The 17862-nt window shown below is 40.1% G+C and overlaps 1 protein-coding gene across 3 annotated transcripts in view; it reads left to right on the forward strand.

The window, feature by feature from the left end:
• EXOC4 (exocyst complex component 4) overlaps nt 1–17862 on the forward strand; it is a 724031-nt gene that overhangs the window by 51736 nt on the left and 654433 nt on the right. For all 3 annotated transcript variants that reach the window (XR_006384314.1, XM_044246588.1, XM_044246587.1), the window contains exons 4-5: nt 4432–4616; nt 15682–15791. Coding sequence is in view for 2 of the 3 variants with exons in the window: in XM_044246588.1 (XP_044102523.1) it covers nt 4432–4616; nt 15682–15791 (295 nt within the window). In the remaining variant the exon portion in view is untranslated. The remainder of the gene's footprint in view (nt 1–4431; nt 4617–15681; nt 15792–17862) is intronic.

Genomic DNA, 17862 nt, shown 5'->3' on the forward strand with positions numbered 1-17862 from the left:
ATAGGATATTATTAGTTTCAGAGGTAGAATTCAGTGACTCATTGGTAGCAAGTAACACCCAGTGCTCATCCCATCACGGGCTCCCCTCAACGTCCATCCCCCAGCTACCCCATCCCCCACCCACCTCCCCTCCAGCAACCTTCAGTTTATTCCCTGGAGGTAGGAGTCTCTTCCTCTGGTTGCCTCCCTCTCTTTTATATCTTATTTTATATTTCCTTCCGTTCCCCTATCTTCGTCTGTTTTGTTTCATAAATTACACACATGAGTGAAATCGTATGGTATTTGTCTTTTTAAACTGACTTATTTTGCTTAGCATAATACCCTCTCGGTCCATCCACTTCATTGCAGATGGCAAGGTTTCATTCTTTTGATGGCTGAGGGATACTCCATGGTATATACACACCACATCCTCTTGATCCATTCATCTCTCGGGACATCTGGGCTCTCTCCTTGTTTTGGCAATTGTAGCCATTTCTGCTATAAGCATTTGGGGGCAGGTGCCCCTCTGAATCACCATTTTTGTAACCTTCAGATAAATACCTAGTAGTACAATTGCTGAGTCTTAGGGTAGTCCTATTTTTAACTTTTTGGGGAACCCCCATACTGTTTTCCAGAGTGGCTGCACCAGCTTACATTCCCACCAACAGTGTAAGAGGGTTCCCCTTTCTCCACATCCTCGCCAGCATCTGTTGTTTCCTGAGTTGTTAATTTTAGCCATTCTGACTGGGGTGAGGTGGTATCTCGTCATGATTTTGATTTGTATTTCCCTGATGCTGAGTCACATTGAGCATCTTTTGATGTGTCTCTTAGCCGTTTGTATGTCTACTTCTGACAACTATTTTCTTAAAATCACTTTTAGTACCACTTAGTGAGATTAGAGTAGGGGAGGACAGTGGCCTTGCCTCGGTCTCATAATTATAGCTTTTAATAAATGAGGGCCAGAAAACTAGAGCACTGTATTTTCATATAAAAATAAGACTACTCTGTGTTCTGTGTGGTAAGATTTTCAAGTCTTTGAAATTCTTATGGTACTCTTGATTATATATATTACTTGTACTTGTATTTTGGGTGCAGAAAACATACTCAGAAAGTTTGTCATCTAAGTGGTTATAAGGGTTCTATGAACAAACAATACTTTACTGAAAGTGTTGTATTTAGCAATGTTAGTAACACCTTGTGAGATTTCTTTTCTTTTCTTTCTTTTTTTTTTTTTTAAGATTTTATCCATTCATTTGGCAGACAGAGATCACAAGCAGGCAGAGAGGCAGGCAGAGAGAGAGGGGGAACCAGGCTCCCTGCTGAGCAGAGAGCCCAATGCGGGACTCAATTCCAGGACCCCGGGATCATGACCTGAGCGGAAGGCAGAGGCTTAACTCACTGAGCCACCCAGGTGCCCCACCTTGTGAGGTTGCTTTATCCACAGAATAAATAGATTCTGTTAAAAATCTAATTTCAGTGAGCACTCAGTACGTGCCAGGCACTGTGGTTAGTGCTTAACCTATATATCTATAAAGATATATATATATATATATATATATATAGGTATATATATACTATATAGGTATATATATATATATAGGTATATAACCTATATATATATAACCTATATATCTATTAAGATAGGTATATACCTATGTAGGTATATATATATCTTATTAGATACATAGGTTATATATATAGGTTATATAGGTTATATATATATAAGGTAATATATATAGGTTAATATATATATTATATATATATATACACACACACCTATATAGGTATATATACCTATATAGGTGTATATGTATTTTATAAATATGTATAAATAAAGTGGCTTTTGAAAGTTGACATTATCTTATAATTTTGTATTTGGAACATGAACTATTTGGGTTAGAAATCCACATACAAATTCCTACAAACAAATTGAGCGTGGATGTGCAGTGGGTGATTTTTAAGCTTAAATATCTCAGCTGGATTTAATTACCTTAAGGGATAAGGCTACATGATGGGCCAGTGGCTTACCAAATTATTTTTCATTTTCTGGATCTCGATGTCACCAAAGGTTAATGCATCCTCTTTTCTCTGTTAGAGACCCGAGTTAAAATCCATTTTAGAGCATACGTGTAAATGAATTTGTTGTTGTTTTTCCTCCTTGGGGACGCAGTGGTCATTTTGTGAGGCTGCTTTTCCATTTGGAATCGTTGGCAGCTCGCATGCGGCCCAGGGGCTCTTGTCCCAGAGGCAGTTGCCAGCCAGCATGAAAATGGACTGGCAGGCTGCAGGGGACAGAGCTGGTCCAGGGCTTGTCACTTTTTCATGCCTCCGTTCTTTCTCAGTTAACTCAAGGAAACTTATTTGCTACTGGCATCTGATTATAGCACATCACAAAGCAAGCGATGTGTTTGTGGGGAAGCCTTTGCATTTTCCTCCCCATCTCAGGCCAGTTTGTATTCGGCCGCTCCAGGCTTTCTGTATTCGCTGTCCACCTGCTCCCAAATGGTACTGGTGTGGGTCAGTGGTCAGCACTCTGGACTGTTGGTATGGTTCGTGGCTCTTATTTTCTATTGCTTTTCTATACATGCTGACACGTAGGCGAATGCATATTTATATCCCTAATTACACTTACTGTTTTTACCCTGAAGTATCATTCATTATTACCTTTATCTGTACCTTTTAGGCGTATTTACAAGTATAACCTGGGTAGGGAATTGCCATAGCACAGAAGTCCCTTTGGGGAGCTTGGTAGGGTTCTTTTCCCTCTGAGTTCAGCTTGTAGTCCTCTCTTTCCTATTATCACTACTACTACTATGGCTATTGTTATTACATTCTTTGTATTTCTCTCTTGCTTTTATTTTTCTCCTAAGGAATAGTACCTAGAGTACACTCATCACATTTTATTTTCTTTAAAAAACTATATCTATATCTATATCTATCTATATATCTATATCTATATCTGGGGGTGCCTGGGTAGCTCAGTTAGTTAAGCATCCAACTCTTGATCTCAGCTCAGGTGTTGATCTCAGGTGTGAGTTCAGGCCCAGGTTAAAAAAAAAATATCTAGGGCGCCTGGGTGGCTCAGCGGGTTAAGGCTCTGCCTTCGGCTCAGGTCGTGATCCCAAATCAGGCTCTGTGCTCCGCAGGGAGCCTGCTTCCTCCCCTCTCTCTGCCTGCCTTTCTGCCTACTTGTGATTTCTGCCTGTCAAATAAATAAATAAATAAATAAATAAATCTTAAAAAAAATCTCTACAGAAAGAGAGATTATACAAATATAATCTTTATATACATGGATAAATGGGATCATATAATACTTGCTTTTTTTTTTTCCTTTTTAGTTATTGCTTTTGTTTCAGAGTGAGTTGTTCCAGGCTCCCTGAATTCCTCATCTTCATTCGTTGTAGGCATTCTCACGCCATTTTTATTCATCCAGTCTTTTTTGTCTTAAAATCTCCCAAATTGTACTTTACACCAGGAGTGTTTTTGTCTCCATAGTTTATCTCCTATTAAGCATTCATATCCTGTTTCTTCTATCGAACTGGATCAGGCCAAGGAGAGGTGAGGACTGCTATTTTCTCCTCGTAGCATTCATGTAACACATGAATTTCCCTCCGTGTGTGTGTACATTAGAAAGAGGGAGAGAGATTTGTATCTGACTGTGTGTAGACAGGCGTGGGGACTTAGGTCAGTGAAGCTCTGACTCTTGAGCATGGTGGGAGTTATTTAAAAATTTATGCAGTGTGCTCTTACTTAGTCTTAAAAAGCTAAATTTGGGGTGCCGGGGTGGCTCAATCGTTAAGCGTCTGCTTCGGCTCAGGTCATGATCCCAGGGTCCTGGGATCGAGCCCCACATCAGGCTCCCTGCTCAGCGGGAAGCCTTCCTCTGCCTCTCTCACCCTCCTGCTGTGTTGCCTCTCTCCCTGTCTCTCTCTCTCTCTCTGCCAAATAAATAAAGTAAATCTTAAAAAAAAAAAAACCTACATTTGATTAAAAGCTGATTGAAATCATTAGTATGTGGACCTCTTGCGAGAATATGGCTGATACGGTTTAATCGGGAGGGTCACTTCGCTGGTGTCTGTTCACAGGCAGTGTGTGTGGGAACAGGTAATAGGTACGGCTTTGCGGCGCTTCAGATGCCTTCTTGTTTTACAGGATTGTTCTCGTCAGCATTATTTCTCTTTAGACCTTAGAGCGTCCCAAGGCAAAAGTAGGAGGCCTAGCCACATCACACTCTTCGAAGTCTGATATATGTTACTAAGGTTCTCAGGAACTCTTTTTTTGACCAGACCTTTTAAAAATACGGTCATTTATATTTTTCTAAAATCAAGTCTCCTCTTGAAAGTCTCAGAGTCTCATAAAAGAAGGTCTCCAACAGTAGTATTTTCCTATTTCTAATACGGCTCAGTTAGGTCGTTGTCCTACTTAATCACTTTTTTCCCCTCTCCTGTGCAGGTGTCAGCAGTCGAGTCCTTGGAGGGCCCCTTGCTGCAGGTGGAAGGACTGAGTGACCTTAGGTTGGAGCTTCACAGCAAGAAGATGAACCTCCACCTGGTTCTCATAGATGAGCTGCATCGGCACTTGTACATCAGGTCCACCAGCCGGGTTGTGCAGCGGAACAAGGAGAAAGGGAGAGTGAGGTTGGTTCAAGAGGCTCCCGGCTACGGTGTCTCGTGGCTGCGCAGAATTATAAGGAATGTTATTTGTTTCCCAGAATACTGTGGTCATTGATTTACTTCTTGCTTTTGCCTTTTTTTTTTTTTTTTAACTTTTTAACATACTGTCCCTGAAGCTATAAGATGGTTTTATAATAGCAAGTGTTCCATATTCTGAAAGGCTGACATCCAAAGTTTCTTCATTCATGGTTGTTTTATGTAAAGGTAAGAAATATCTACTCTGGGCCTTTTTACTGGATCAGGGATACTCTGGCATACCTCCGAAGAAAGAGAAAAGATGCTTAAATCGTATGGTACGTTCAGCATAATGAAGGAGTAGCAGTGTCTGAACTGGACTTAAAAGATTCCTTGTTACTTAGGGTTGTGTTCCGCTTAAGACAATCTTCTTTCTAGAATAGTTCAAGAAAGCTTCAGAGCAAACACTTTCCTTTTATCCCTCGGTTGATGGTAGCATAGGCCTATACTTAAGGGCCTGGGTGTGGACTCAAGAAATTCATTAGGTTATTCTAGACCTGGCGGGGAGTAAGACTAGATCTTAAGGCAGCTAAGACAGTAGAATACTGATGTTACTAACACATATCAGACAGCTGTGCATGTCCTCGTCTTTCTAACATTCTTTTAAAATAGTCAGAAGATCTCTTAGGAGGGCACTTGAAGCAGTACCTGCCAGAATATAGCTGCTCGTGCTTTTTCCTCCAGCTGCGGACAAGAGGAGCGCTGGAAGCAGTGCATGCCAGGGATGAAGTCTCTGAAGTCCTGTCCTGTTCAGTTTAGTTCAAGGCTCTGACGGAAAGCGAAGTTTCTATCTATTTCCTGCATTTGGGCACTAGAAAGTCTTCTGGGCGCACAAATTGAGCTGAGGGTTATGTATCTGAGACATGACTTCAGCACTGATCGGGATAGAATGTTAGTTCCTTGCTGGAGAGCAGTGTTCGGTGGGGGCCAATGCTGAGGAAATTCCTTCTGTAGTGCGTGGTGGCAAATAGCAGTCTAAATCGATTGCTTCCCATGTGAGGATTTTAAAAAAAAAAAACAGCAAAAACTAAACCACTGTGGGTCCTGTGAAAACACTGTGTAACGTAATGGAAAATAAACATTACCTTGAAGTCTCAGAGCAGAGCATTTATTTGAAAGAATAATTTTCTAAATCAAAATATGAAAATTTAAGATGCTTTTAAGCTTGAGTTCTCTAAAAGATGCAGGATGATGTAATAGATTAGATTATTCAAAATTATTATTACTTCTTCCACTGTAGTGGGAGAAGTAGATGATCTTTGATTTGTTTTGGGGTTTTTTTGGGGGTGGGGTCATACGTTTGCATACTGTTAGCATGTGACACAAGGAGGGGCTCAAAATGTGCCCGTGGCAGGGAGCATGCCCTCTTGTTAAAGACTCTTGTCAGGATGGCGTTAGGTACAGAGGAGGAGAGCCGCGTGGCACTGGGCTAAGATCGTAGTAGAGCTACCTAGGCTGGATCAGCCAGCCAGCAAAGTACGTGCCTGTTGAACATACCTGAGATTTTGTGGTTGTTTGCAACAAGCATATAACTTCTGTGAGAGGTGGATGGGGAGGGAGCAAGGAGAATGAAATTGGTAGAGATACAAAAAGAACTAGCTAGAACATGAGCAAAATCTAAGAACAGATGAAATAAAGTAGGGAAAGTCAGTCGTTGTTTAAAGCACTAGAGAGAAGAATTGGCTCAGTGATAAGGTGGGAGCAATTTCCTTATCATAAAGAGGAAAAAAGACAAGATGATAGAAAGATCGTAGATGTATAGATAGTAGAGGATAGTGATTTTAATTATTCTGTAGAACAAGGCTAACATGATAGTGTTTGGGGCTGAATTGCGTCCCCCTAAAATTGGGGTATGAAAGTCCTAACTGCCAGGACCTCAGGCTGTGACTAAGCCTGGGGATAGGATCTTTGAAGAGGTAAGGAAGTTAAAATGAGGTCATTAGGACTCAAGAGAGACTCACTATAACTGGTGTCTCTCTAAGAGGATACAGACTTGCCCAGAGGGAAGCTCCCATGAAGACATAGTGCTACAACATAAGGACCAAGTCCTCAGAAGGAACCAACCTTCTCACCACCTTGATCTTGACTTCTGGCCTCCAGAACTGTGAGAAAGTAAATTTCTGATATTTAAGCCACTCAGTCTGGGATACCTTATTATGGCAGTCCTAGCAAATGAATACAGAGAGAAATAGAGGAATAATTACAGTGTATATAAAGAAACCTACTTAAAAAAAAACCCCAAAAGGCCTTGATCTGCAAATCAAAAGGATTTAAGGTAAAAATTAATGAAAAAACTTAGTCTTTGATGGGATCAGGAAATCTTTATGAATTTTAAAAAATTTCTGTGCAGAATAGGAAGAAAAATTGTTATCTTCTGTGACAGAGATAGTTATTTGCCTGCCTGATATATCCATTCACTCGTTCTTCATTTTTAATGACAACCCTCATTTTGTTCCTAGCAGCTAATAGACTATATTTCCCATCATGCTACATAGCTAAGGGTGAGACTTTCGCTTGCAAGCTTTTGAATCAGAGCTCATAGGAAAATTCTTTAAAGGTGCCAGCCAAACTGGTATACTCACTCTTTTACCCTTCACATGCCTTCCTTTACTTCCTGTCAAGGACATGGATTGGTGCCATCAAGCCATCTTGAATAGTAGGTGACCTTGAGGACAGAAGGCCCATCCTAAACAGCTTAATAGCATTGATCCTCCTATGTATTCCTAAATGGATTACATCTTTTATATGAGAGGAGGGAAAAATTTTTATTGTACTCAGGCCATTGCTATTTTAAGCCCTCTGTTTTAAACAGTTAAACCTAGGCCTGATAAACAGGAGCAAAAATCAGGATCACCAGGATTTGCTGAACAAGAAAAGCCAGAAGACAGCAGAACGGAGTCTACAGAGTGTTGAATGGGGCCAAGTTGGGACCAAATATTTCTATACCCAGCCAAATGGACACTAATAAGCATGGGCAGCAGAGAGACATTCTGAGATATAAATTAACAACAAAAAGAAGTAGTGTTTTTATTTTCCTAAGAAAAATACTCAAAGATGGTACAAACAAAAATCAGCAACTTGAGAACAATAAAGTTGTAGGTAGGTTGAAACTACTATGAGAACTACACATCATTAAATATGTAAATTTGCATTTACATAACTGACATATATTTTTATGACATCAAAAATATAAGCTGAAGCTATTTTTGACAAAGGTCTATGTGGTCAAAGAGTACTCCACAATACACAGGATTCTCTCTCCACATTAAGTTCCAAACTGGGAAATTTCAACTGGCAGGAGAGAAAAAGGAATGCTGAATTCTTGTATAAGATGAGTTAGACTTTGTTCTGGATTTGAATAATGGGAGGAAATGTTTAACTTCATATTTATTAACCTAGATATGTGTGTTTAAGGATTTCTGTGTTGAAAGTCATGAGAGGAGAAGCAAATAAAATATTCTCCAGACAAAGGATGATCTATTAGCCAGTGTTCTAGCTTGCAAGTAGCAGAAATCAATCCTGATAAGTCAAACAAGGAAAAGAACTAAGTGGAAAGTGGTAAGGTAGGTCACAGAGTCTAAAGGAAAGAAGGCTTTGAAATCAGGCTCTAAAACCCAGGAGAGATGAAGTAGCCGACTACATCCGGAACACCATCGACAAGCCCCAGGGAAGGGTCTGGTGGGGTTGTTGCCCTACTGTCACCATGCCTGTGGTTGCTGGATTTTTCAGTGATCTCTAAGTGTCCCTGCATCTGTCCTTACCCCTCAAGATTCAGAGTCCTAGGTGAAAGCATGCGGTTTGTTGAGCCTGAGACATGTCTGGCCTCTTTCAACTTCTACAGCAGGATATTGGGCCCTCTTTTTGGCTTCGACCCAGAGAATGGGGGGTCTTTGCAAAGATGTTCCAATTGTTGGTATCCAAAAAAAACCACATAAACATCCAACACATTTTTACTATGGGAGAAAACAAAAAAAAAATCACATGAAGGCACATCTATATAAAGAGTAGACTTTTCTTTTTTTTAAGATTTTATTTATTTGTTTGAGAGAGAGACACAGCATGAGTTAGGGAAGGAGGAGAGGGAGAAGCAGACTCCCTGCTGAGCAGGGAGCCCAACTTGGGGCTCAATTCCAGGACCTGAGATCGTGACCTGAGCCGAAGGCAGATACTTAACTGACTGAACCACCCAGGCACCCCAAGAATGGATATTTTTGAAGTAGAAACAGACTATTAGTAGATACAATAAGAAAGAGTTGTGTGGCTATATGGAAAAAGTAATAAAAGTGGTATTTGGAGGATATGAAACAAGACCTAAATAAATGAGCAGACCTTCCATTTACTTAAAGAGATCAGTCCCAGTTAAAGCCCAGTTGGGTTTTTTGAAATTGTTAGATCTGTAGTTCACATAGAAGAATAAATGAATAAGAATTATTTTAAAAAAATTGAAGGGAAGGTGCCTGGGTGGCTCAGTTGTTAAGCGTCTGCCTTCGGCTCAGGTCATGATCCTGGGGTCCTGGGATTGAGCCCCACCCGCATCGGGCTCCCTGCTCTGTGGGATGTCTGCTTTCTCCCTCTCCCACTCCCCCTGCTTGTGTTCCCTCTCTCACTGTGTTTCTGTCAAATAAATAAAAAAAACCCTTTATTTATAAACATATAATGTATTATTAGCCCCAGGGGTACAGGTCTGTGAATCGCCAATTAAATAAAACCTTTTGAAAAAAAAAAAAAAGGAATAAAATTGAAGGGAGATAATAAGGCCTTTCTTATTTTTTTTTTTTTTTTTTTTTTTAAAGATTTTATTTATTTATTTGAGAGAGAGAGCATGAGCGAGGAGAAGGTCAGAGAGCGAAGCAGACTCCCCATGGAGCTGGGAGCCTGATGTGGGACTCGATCCCGGGACTCCAGGATCACGCCCTGAGCCGAAGGCAGTCGTCCAGCCAACTGCGCCACCCAGGCGTCCCATGGCCTTTCTTATTTAATATTAAAATATATTTTAAAACTAATCAAAGCAGTACATACAGGTATGCAAATAGAAAATCAGATTGGTGTAGCCAAACAGAATTTAGAAACAGATGCAGGATGTATCGGACTTTAATATATTTTGGGGGGGGGGACTTTAATATAAACAATAATCCAAGTAAGTAGAAGGAATGAAGGCTATTTAGAAATTGGTATTGAGACATTTGACTAAGGAAGGTCAATTTAGATGTTTATGTGTTATTGTATACAAAAAAATCTAAGTCAATTTTAAAAATCACATGATAAAACTTACTACCACTAGAAAAAATGAAGCGTATGTGTGTGGAGGAGGCCCATATCCTAGAAATATAGTACTGTATCATAAAAAAACATATGTAACAGGATATTCATTGAAATGTTTTTGATAAGGGTATTTGATAAAGGATAAAGGATATTGATAAACAAAAATACAGGACTTAGATGTTTATCATTAAATGAATTATGGCATATCAATGCAATGAAATTCTTAAATGAAGAGAAAGATTTCAGGATATATTCTTGGGTCCAAAAATAGACAACTGAGAGACAGTATATACAGGATGATTCTATTTGTGTAAGAATTGAGAGGACCCATACTTAACTATGTATCCTTTATTTGTAGATGTAGATGTTTCTGTGTTTATAGAAAATTCCTGGAAGGAGTGCTGACACTGATCAAAAGAATTACCTATGGAAATGGAAATGGTGGGTGGGAAATAGAAAAGAAGGACTCCTTCATACTTTAGGACTATGAATGTATTCATTGTAAGCATGTATTTTTACTTTAAGAGTAAAACAATTATTGGTGATGCTTTTGGAGATTGTTTTTATTTTTATTTATTTATTTAAAAGATTTTGTTTATTTATTTATTTGACTGACAGAGATCACAAGTAGGCAGAAAGGTAGGCAGAGAGAGAGGAGGAAGTAGGCTCCCTGCTGAGCAGAGAGCCCGATGCGGGGCTCTATCCCAGGACCTGGGATCATGAAGGCAGAGACTTTAACCCACTCAGCCACCCAGGTGCCCCTGTTTTTATTTTTTTAAAGATGTATTTATTTTAGATAGGTGGGGGGGGGCGATGGAAAGGACAGAGGGAGAGGGCAAGAGAAGCTCTAGGCAGACACCATACTAAGTGTAGAGCCAGAAGCAGGGCTCATTCTCACAACGCTGAGAGCACAACCTGATCCAAAACCAAGAGTCAGACGCTTAACCAACTGAGCCACCCCGAAGATCATTTTTGGTGAAATGGCAAAATGCTTACTGCTGAAATGAAATTTAGATTTAAAATTCTATATGGGATGATCCAAATAAGGTTGGAAAAGAAAGCATGTACATTTTTATATGTATGAGTGTCTGTATGTGTAAGGGGGCAGGGATAGATGGACAGATGCTTTTCTATTAAATGTTTTGAAAGGCACTAGACTGTAATTATATTAGTAGATTATTTTTATTTTCTTAATATTTTTTAAAAACCTGTAATATCTTTATAAGTTGATAAAGTCAATAAAAAGTTTAAGTTCATCCTTTTACTTCATGCATCCTGGGTTAGAACTTGATTTGATCTTGTTTCCTTGGATGCTCTTTGGCTCATGGGGGAGAAAAGTTCAGCCCCATGGATTTTGGTGTCCATATTTATCTGGGGGGGGTGGTGTGAAGAGCGTGCTTGACCCCGTTGTGTTATTTATTCCCTATTTTGTCGTCTGAAGTTTTTTCTTTTTATGACTGTTTTTTTTTTTTTTTAATCTTTCAGTTTTTCTCTTCTTTCTTCCTCTTTGCCTGGATTTTAGTTACATGTCTTCACTCTTATCTGTCATTTGAGACCATGACTGTTTTTGACTTTTATACCCTCTGAATCATTCATTTTTCTTTCTGTATGCAGAACTTAGAACTATAGAGGATTACTTTGCCAGCCATTCCTGTTTCATTATTCAGTTAAATTTTCTCACTAAGGGCATATTATCTTTGACAGCTATTTCTCAGCTCAGTTTGATTTAACAAACTTTTACGAACATTTGCTCTTTGCCAGGTACTGTGCCAGCTGTTGGGGTCATAGAGGTGAATCCATTCATTACTAGATTTACAACTTAAAGTTCAACTCTCCTCTGTCAAGTTTTAGTTTGACGATAAAATCAGCCGAGGGAGCTGCCCCTGTGAATTTTGGACATATTATTAAGTGAAGGAACGGAAATGAGTTCTAATTAAAAAGCAAATGTTTAATAAGCTGTTAGTACTTTTTTTTTTTTAAATTATTTATTTGACAGACAGATCACAAATTGGCAGAGAGATGGGCAGAGAGAGAGGACAGGAAACAGGCTCCCTGCTGAGCAGAGAGCCCATCCCAGGGCTTGATCCCAGGACCCTGGGATCATGATCGGCAGAGACCTTAACCCACTGAGCCACCCAGGCACCCAAGTTATTAGTACTTCTAATCCTTTAAAAAACTCCACAAAACCCTAACCTTTGATGGCTATTGGAGTCAAACGCGAAGAGGTAGATCCTTACCAGATGGATGGGTAGTTAATAGAAGGTCCATAGGATTATGTGGGTAGGGGTTATTTTTGGTGTAATTTGCTTTGTAGTTTTCCTGTCTGCCACCCTGTGGTTAGTAAATAACAAACCTCGTTCAATCACAATAAGCAATTAGTGATTTGTCAGGGGCAGGGTGGGGGTGGGGGCGGTCTTATGCCAGAAAGTATTTTATGTAGTCACCTGTCCTTGTACAGCTTAGCTCCGAATGACGCTAAATGGATTTAAAATAAAAACTTACAATCATAGGTATTTCAGAAGAACAATAACGTGTCCCATCATTTCTTTCAAAATAAAGCAGTTCAGTGCATTCAAATTAATTATAAACCTGATAAGAACAGCTAATTTTGATTTTAGTGTTTTGCTTTCAAAAATACTTCCTTAGAGAGATTCAGAACCCTTTGGATGTACTCATTTCTGTTTCTTCAGAAATGGAAACAGAGGTGCACACGAGTGAAATGCAGGATCCCGTAATAGTGCCTGCCGATTTGTCAAGCTTCATGTCTGTGGCAGCTAAATGAGTGGGTGTGCCCGCTTTCTCTTGAACTCCTGAGACTAAGTCCTTTCATAACGGAACAAGAGAAAAACCAAAAGTCATTTCCAGAGTTACTTGCCTTTGGGTTGGTGTTCACAAAGGAGAAAATTGAAGCCCAGGGGAGAATTTTAGAGAGATGAGTCTATGAAAATAATCTTGCGGTAAATTGACTTTCTAAAAGTTTATTGATGGAGTGTAAGGGCCCTTCTGGCTCTGGTAATAAAGTCAGTAGGTTATGTTTTTCAGAGTTAAAATGGCAAGACATTTACCACCCTGTATTTAACAGAAACATATTTTTAGGTTAAAATTGAGAAAATAATTGTAGGTTTTAATCTAACGTGAGGCTTGTGCACATCTGTGTTTATAGAAGTCTGTATTATACCCACAAAAATACACATACCACTGCACACAAATATGCACTCCCTGTATGACTTCATTCATAGGATGGCAGACTGTAATGCAGCTCTGCACCTGAACTTTCCTGTTAACTGATACCTTTGTGGGCCAATGCTTCAAAAATAACTTTCCCATTTTTTTTTTTTTTTAAGATTTTACTTATTTATTTGACAGGCAGAGATCACAAGTAGGCAGAGAGGCAGGCAGAGAGAGAGGAAGGGAAGCAGGCTCCCCGCTGAGCAGGTAGCCCATGCGGGGCTCTATCCCAGGACCCTGGGATCACGACCCGAGCCGAAGGCAGAGGCTCCAACCCACTGAGCCACCCAGGCGCCCCAAACTTCTCCATTTTGTTATAGAAATATTTGTTGTGTATTTCCCCATCATTTAGAATTGAAACGAACTTTTCTTACTAGCGAGTAGCAGCACTGTAAAGTCGGTGACGATCCTCTGTCGCCTTGGGTTGGAGTCCAGGCTAGACGGGGTATGGAGCTCGCGGGGCGGTTGCGAGCAGCGTGTGGGTCCGAGGACGAGGTGACGCAGCCGAGGGACTACCGGAGATGGAGCGGTGGTCAATATGGAAAGGAGGACTGGGTCCATCTGTGACCTTACTGACTTTATAAATAGACAAACTATTGTGACTAATCAGTGGATTTCAAGACTCTGTTTCTTAAGATAGTTTATGCGTAAATAGGAGCTAAACAGCCTTATAATGGAGGAAAAGAATGATGGGTAACTATGTCAGTTTAATTCTAGGTAGGCGTTACTTTTGTTAGTTTTATATCTTATGCTTGAGGTTTTGCATGAGTCTGCAAGTGATTCCAGCAGTTGGAAATAGGCTGTTTGGTTTCACTCGTTTCGTAGTCCTACTTGGACCCTCAGCGCTGAGCCCTGTGCCGGACACTGAGATGCTGCCTGCTTGATAGTGTCGTGATCCCTTCTTCCATGTAGTGAGGGAGCAGGGGGACCTCACTAACTGTCCGTTATCCTCAAGGCCCGGGACAATGCTCACATGTTATTGGCACTTGATAAAAATAAACCTTAAATGATGATTTTGCATTCAACCTGAAGTTTGTTTTTCAGTTTTCTGAAGAACACGCACATGCTTATTAGATCAGAAATACACGCGTACCTAGCGCTGTGGATCCGAAAGGAGGGGTGGAAGGGAGGTGGGGTTGTGTCCCTGTGGGATGTGCGGATGCCGGTGTTCAAAATGTACACCGCCTTTCCCATTTGGAGAAAGCTTTCCTTAAGTTGTAGTCTTGTCCCCGCTTCCCCCGCTCTGCCTGCCCACCTTTTACAACCCACTGTGAGAATCACGTCTGTGGCAGCCACTGCTACTGATGTTGATGGGAACGGGAAGAGCTGAGAACTATGGCTTTGACCTGTCTACCCTTGGAACTTAGAGAAGCTTTTCTGTTTTAGTTACAATATGATTTGATGATTTTGTTTCATTCTTTTTTAAGTTTGTTATTATTATTATTTTTTTTAGTAATCTCTACACCCAACATGAGGCCCGAACTTTTGGCCCCAAGATTAAGAGCCTTGTGCTTCCTGAATGAGCCAGCCAGGCACCCTGTAGATGATTCAGTTTCTTGAGAGTAGAGCATAAGTTTGACTTGTGTTGGAATTGCCTACTTCTTTCACTTACCAGATGGCTATAAATGTGAATTAACTTGAAAATTTAATTGTTTTTTATAGTCTTTATGTCATTTAAAATTAATGTGTTTATTCTGGAGATGCAAAAGTTAATCATTAAGATGAGTTGCTAAGGCCTTTATGGAAAAGGTGAAATGGGTAATCAAATACTGAATTAACCTGTTTGAGTTCCTTAAATCATCTTTTATTGTCATGATTCTCAACTTGATTAAATTTATGAACTTTTTTTTCTTTTTTTAAAGATTTTATTTTATTTATTTGTCAGAGAGAGAGTGAGAGCACAAATAAGGGGAGGAACAGGCAGAAGGAGAAGCAGGCTCCCTGCCGAGCAAGGAGCCTGATGTGGGACTCGATCCCAGGACTCTGAGATCATGACCTACGCTGAAGGCAGAAAGATGCTTAACCGACTGAGTCACCCAGGCGTCCCAGTGAGCCTCTTTTAAAAAAAGCTAAATGTAGTGAACTTCCAGAGTATATAAAAAACTTCACCTTGAAAAACACAAGTTAAAAAAAGCTTAAATACTTAAACTTTAGTTCAGTTATCATGATATGGCCACATGTGATCTTTCTTTGCTGATCAATTAATCTTAATATAGGAACAGAGGAGGGTACTGAAATTGCATGGCATAATTTGGTGGTAAGGTAGTCATTCAGATGATCTAGAATATATTAATGCTCATGTTTTTAGACCCAGCTAGCATTGAGATAAAAAGACAAAAATTTGAATTCTTGGAACTCTTAGACTACATCTTTGTACCCGTCTCTGTACAGCCACCGCTGGAAAGACACTTGGGAGACACTTGAAATCAGTGTACAGAAGGCTCATGCCAAAATGAAAGGGATAAGGGATGAACAGGTAGTGGAGTTTTGGAGAAAGTGGTAACTACCTACCTTTCCCTTTCAGCTCCCTTATAAAAGATGCTTCTCCCGTTCCTCTGATTGATGTTACAAACCTTCCTACGCCTCGAAAGTTCCTTGATACCTCTCAGTTTTCTACTCCTGGAAGCTCAAGTGGTAAGTATTTTTAATTCTTTAGCCACGCACCTTCTTTTCATAATGTTGTAAAGACCTGGGGAAATCTGGGGGGTCAGGCCTGGGAGGTCCTGAGGTGAGTGCCTTGGAGCCTCTGGTGAGCTCTGTGCCACCCTCAGAGGGAGTGAGGTAGAAGACTACTGGTTGGGCCTGTTGCATTATCCGCTTTGAAAACTGGCAGTTGAATCTGGCCCGTCTCCTAAATCCAGATCCATTTAGGCCTTATTTGACCAGCACTGTTTATGTTTCTGAAGTTGAATTTGAATGCTCTTTGATGCAGGGAGTCTTACCCCCTGCCATCCCTCCACCCGCCCGTCCCCCTCATGACCTTGGCTGTTTCTGTCAGCTTTTACCCAGCTGCTGTACATGTTACATGCTCTCTCTGGTCCTTGAGAGCTTCTGAGTGCTCTAGATCTGCTCTAGATCCCGTGTCCTCTATACAGAGACCTTGTGTCTTCCAGTGCCCTCCCTGTTTCCACATGTGCTGACATATGGGTGTGCATGTGCACACATACATGTACTTTGAGGTCATATCCACAAACTAACCGTGTTTCTTCTTGGGCCACCTACTATTCTATTGAATAAGAGCCATTTTGGCCTGCATTTAAAGTTGGAGAGGGAGAGTATGCTTTGAATCTGAACACAGATTTAGGGGATTTCTTCTGGAATGGCTCAGACCTACCCTGTCAGAGGGTTCAGCTGAGCTTGGCCCAGATCGGCTCTGGGCCTCTGCAAAGAGCCTTCAACTATGGCAGGGCTGGGTTGAGGAGAAGGAGATGGGATTTTTTTCTGTGAGCTGTCCTGCGGGTGCCTTCGGGTCACAGCTAAAGTCCTCAGTACCTTTTAAGGAATGAGGAATGTCCATTATTGTTGGCTTTGCAGGTGTAAATTAGTTCTTATAGTTCTTTTCTAGTTCTGTAGTCCTTTAGAGCTTGAAATAATGAAAAGGTGGAAAGGCAGAAAAAAAAATTTGGAGTCAGTCAATACATTTTGTGTAACTAATTGAAAGTGTTTCTTTTGAGAGCCTGACTATTTATATTGTTGTTGCTGGGGCATATTTAATTACCTTTTAAAATATGATTTAATTAAGTTTTAGGGTTATTTAGGCTTGGAATCTTGAGGTTTATTGCTTTTGCCATAGGAAAAGCATAGAAATTCTTTTGTAATAGATTTTACTCTTGGTCTACTTAATAATTCAAAAAACCCCAAAAACCAAAAAAGCCAAAAAACCAAAAAGCTCTGAACATTTACGTTTATTGTGACACTTCAAAGGTATGTACTCAAGCCTCTTCCTGGAGCTAAAAATTTTCTCCTTCTTTGTGACGTAGTATTGCTATTCTTTTGAGTTTTGACACTGCTTTGAGCTGTTGTAGAGCATGGAATTATGAAACATTATACATTTATACTTTTGTAATTTACCTCTTCCTCTAGAAGAAATTATCAGTTGTTTTATCTTTGTGTTTTTATAGCGTGAACCATCACTGCTTAGCCTGGTTATAGCAATTGAAGTAATTGTTGCCGAGTCAATGGCCAAATGAAATAAAAATTTTAATTGTTTACAAAGAAATGATAGGGCAGGCATTTTGCAAATGAAAAGCACTGTGTAAATACTAAGTAAGTCGAAAAAATGCTGGTTATGGCAAATTTCAGTAGAAACTCATTTTGCTACATCTATTATTTTTAATAAGACAGCTTACTCTTTGATGGGTACTTTTTCTGTCAAGCCCTGTAGTTGAGTTAGCATTTCTCACTTCATAGAGTTCATGGTAACACTTTTTGTCTTTGAGAGTCTGTTCCTTCCTTATTGGGGACGACTCTTGAAGAGCCAAGTGGTAGTTGAGTGGCATTGGGACCATCGTGGGTACCTAAGCTACAAACCTTTCTTTTTAGAAGGGCTCATTTCTTTTGCTGTTGAAGGCTGTTGGTCTCGTCATTTTTCTGTGGGTGACCAAAAGAGAAGGTGGTTTAAATATTACTGATGAAATGCACTAGGTAAGATGTGTTTAGTGCCTACCATATATGTAGAACAACATTTTAAGTGCTTTGCATGAAT

Source organism: Neovison vison, chromosome 4 (genome assembly GCF_020171115.1).
Source record: "Neovison vison isolate M4711 chromosome 4, ASM_NN_V1, whole genome shotgun sequence".
Lineage (NCBI taxonomy): Eukaryota > Metazoa > Chordata > Mammalia > Carnivora > Mustelidae > Neogale > Neogale vison.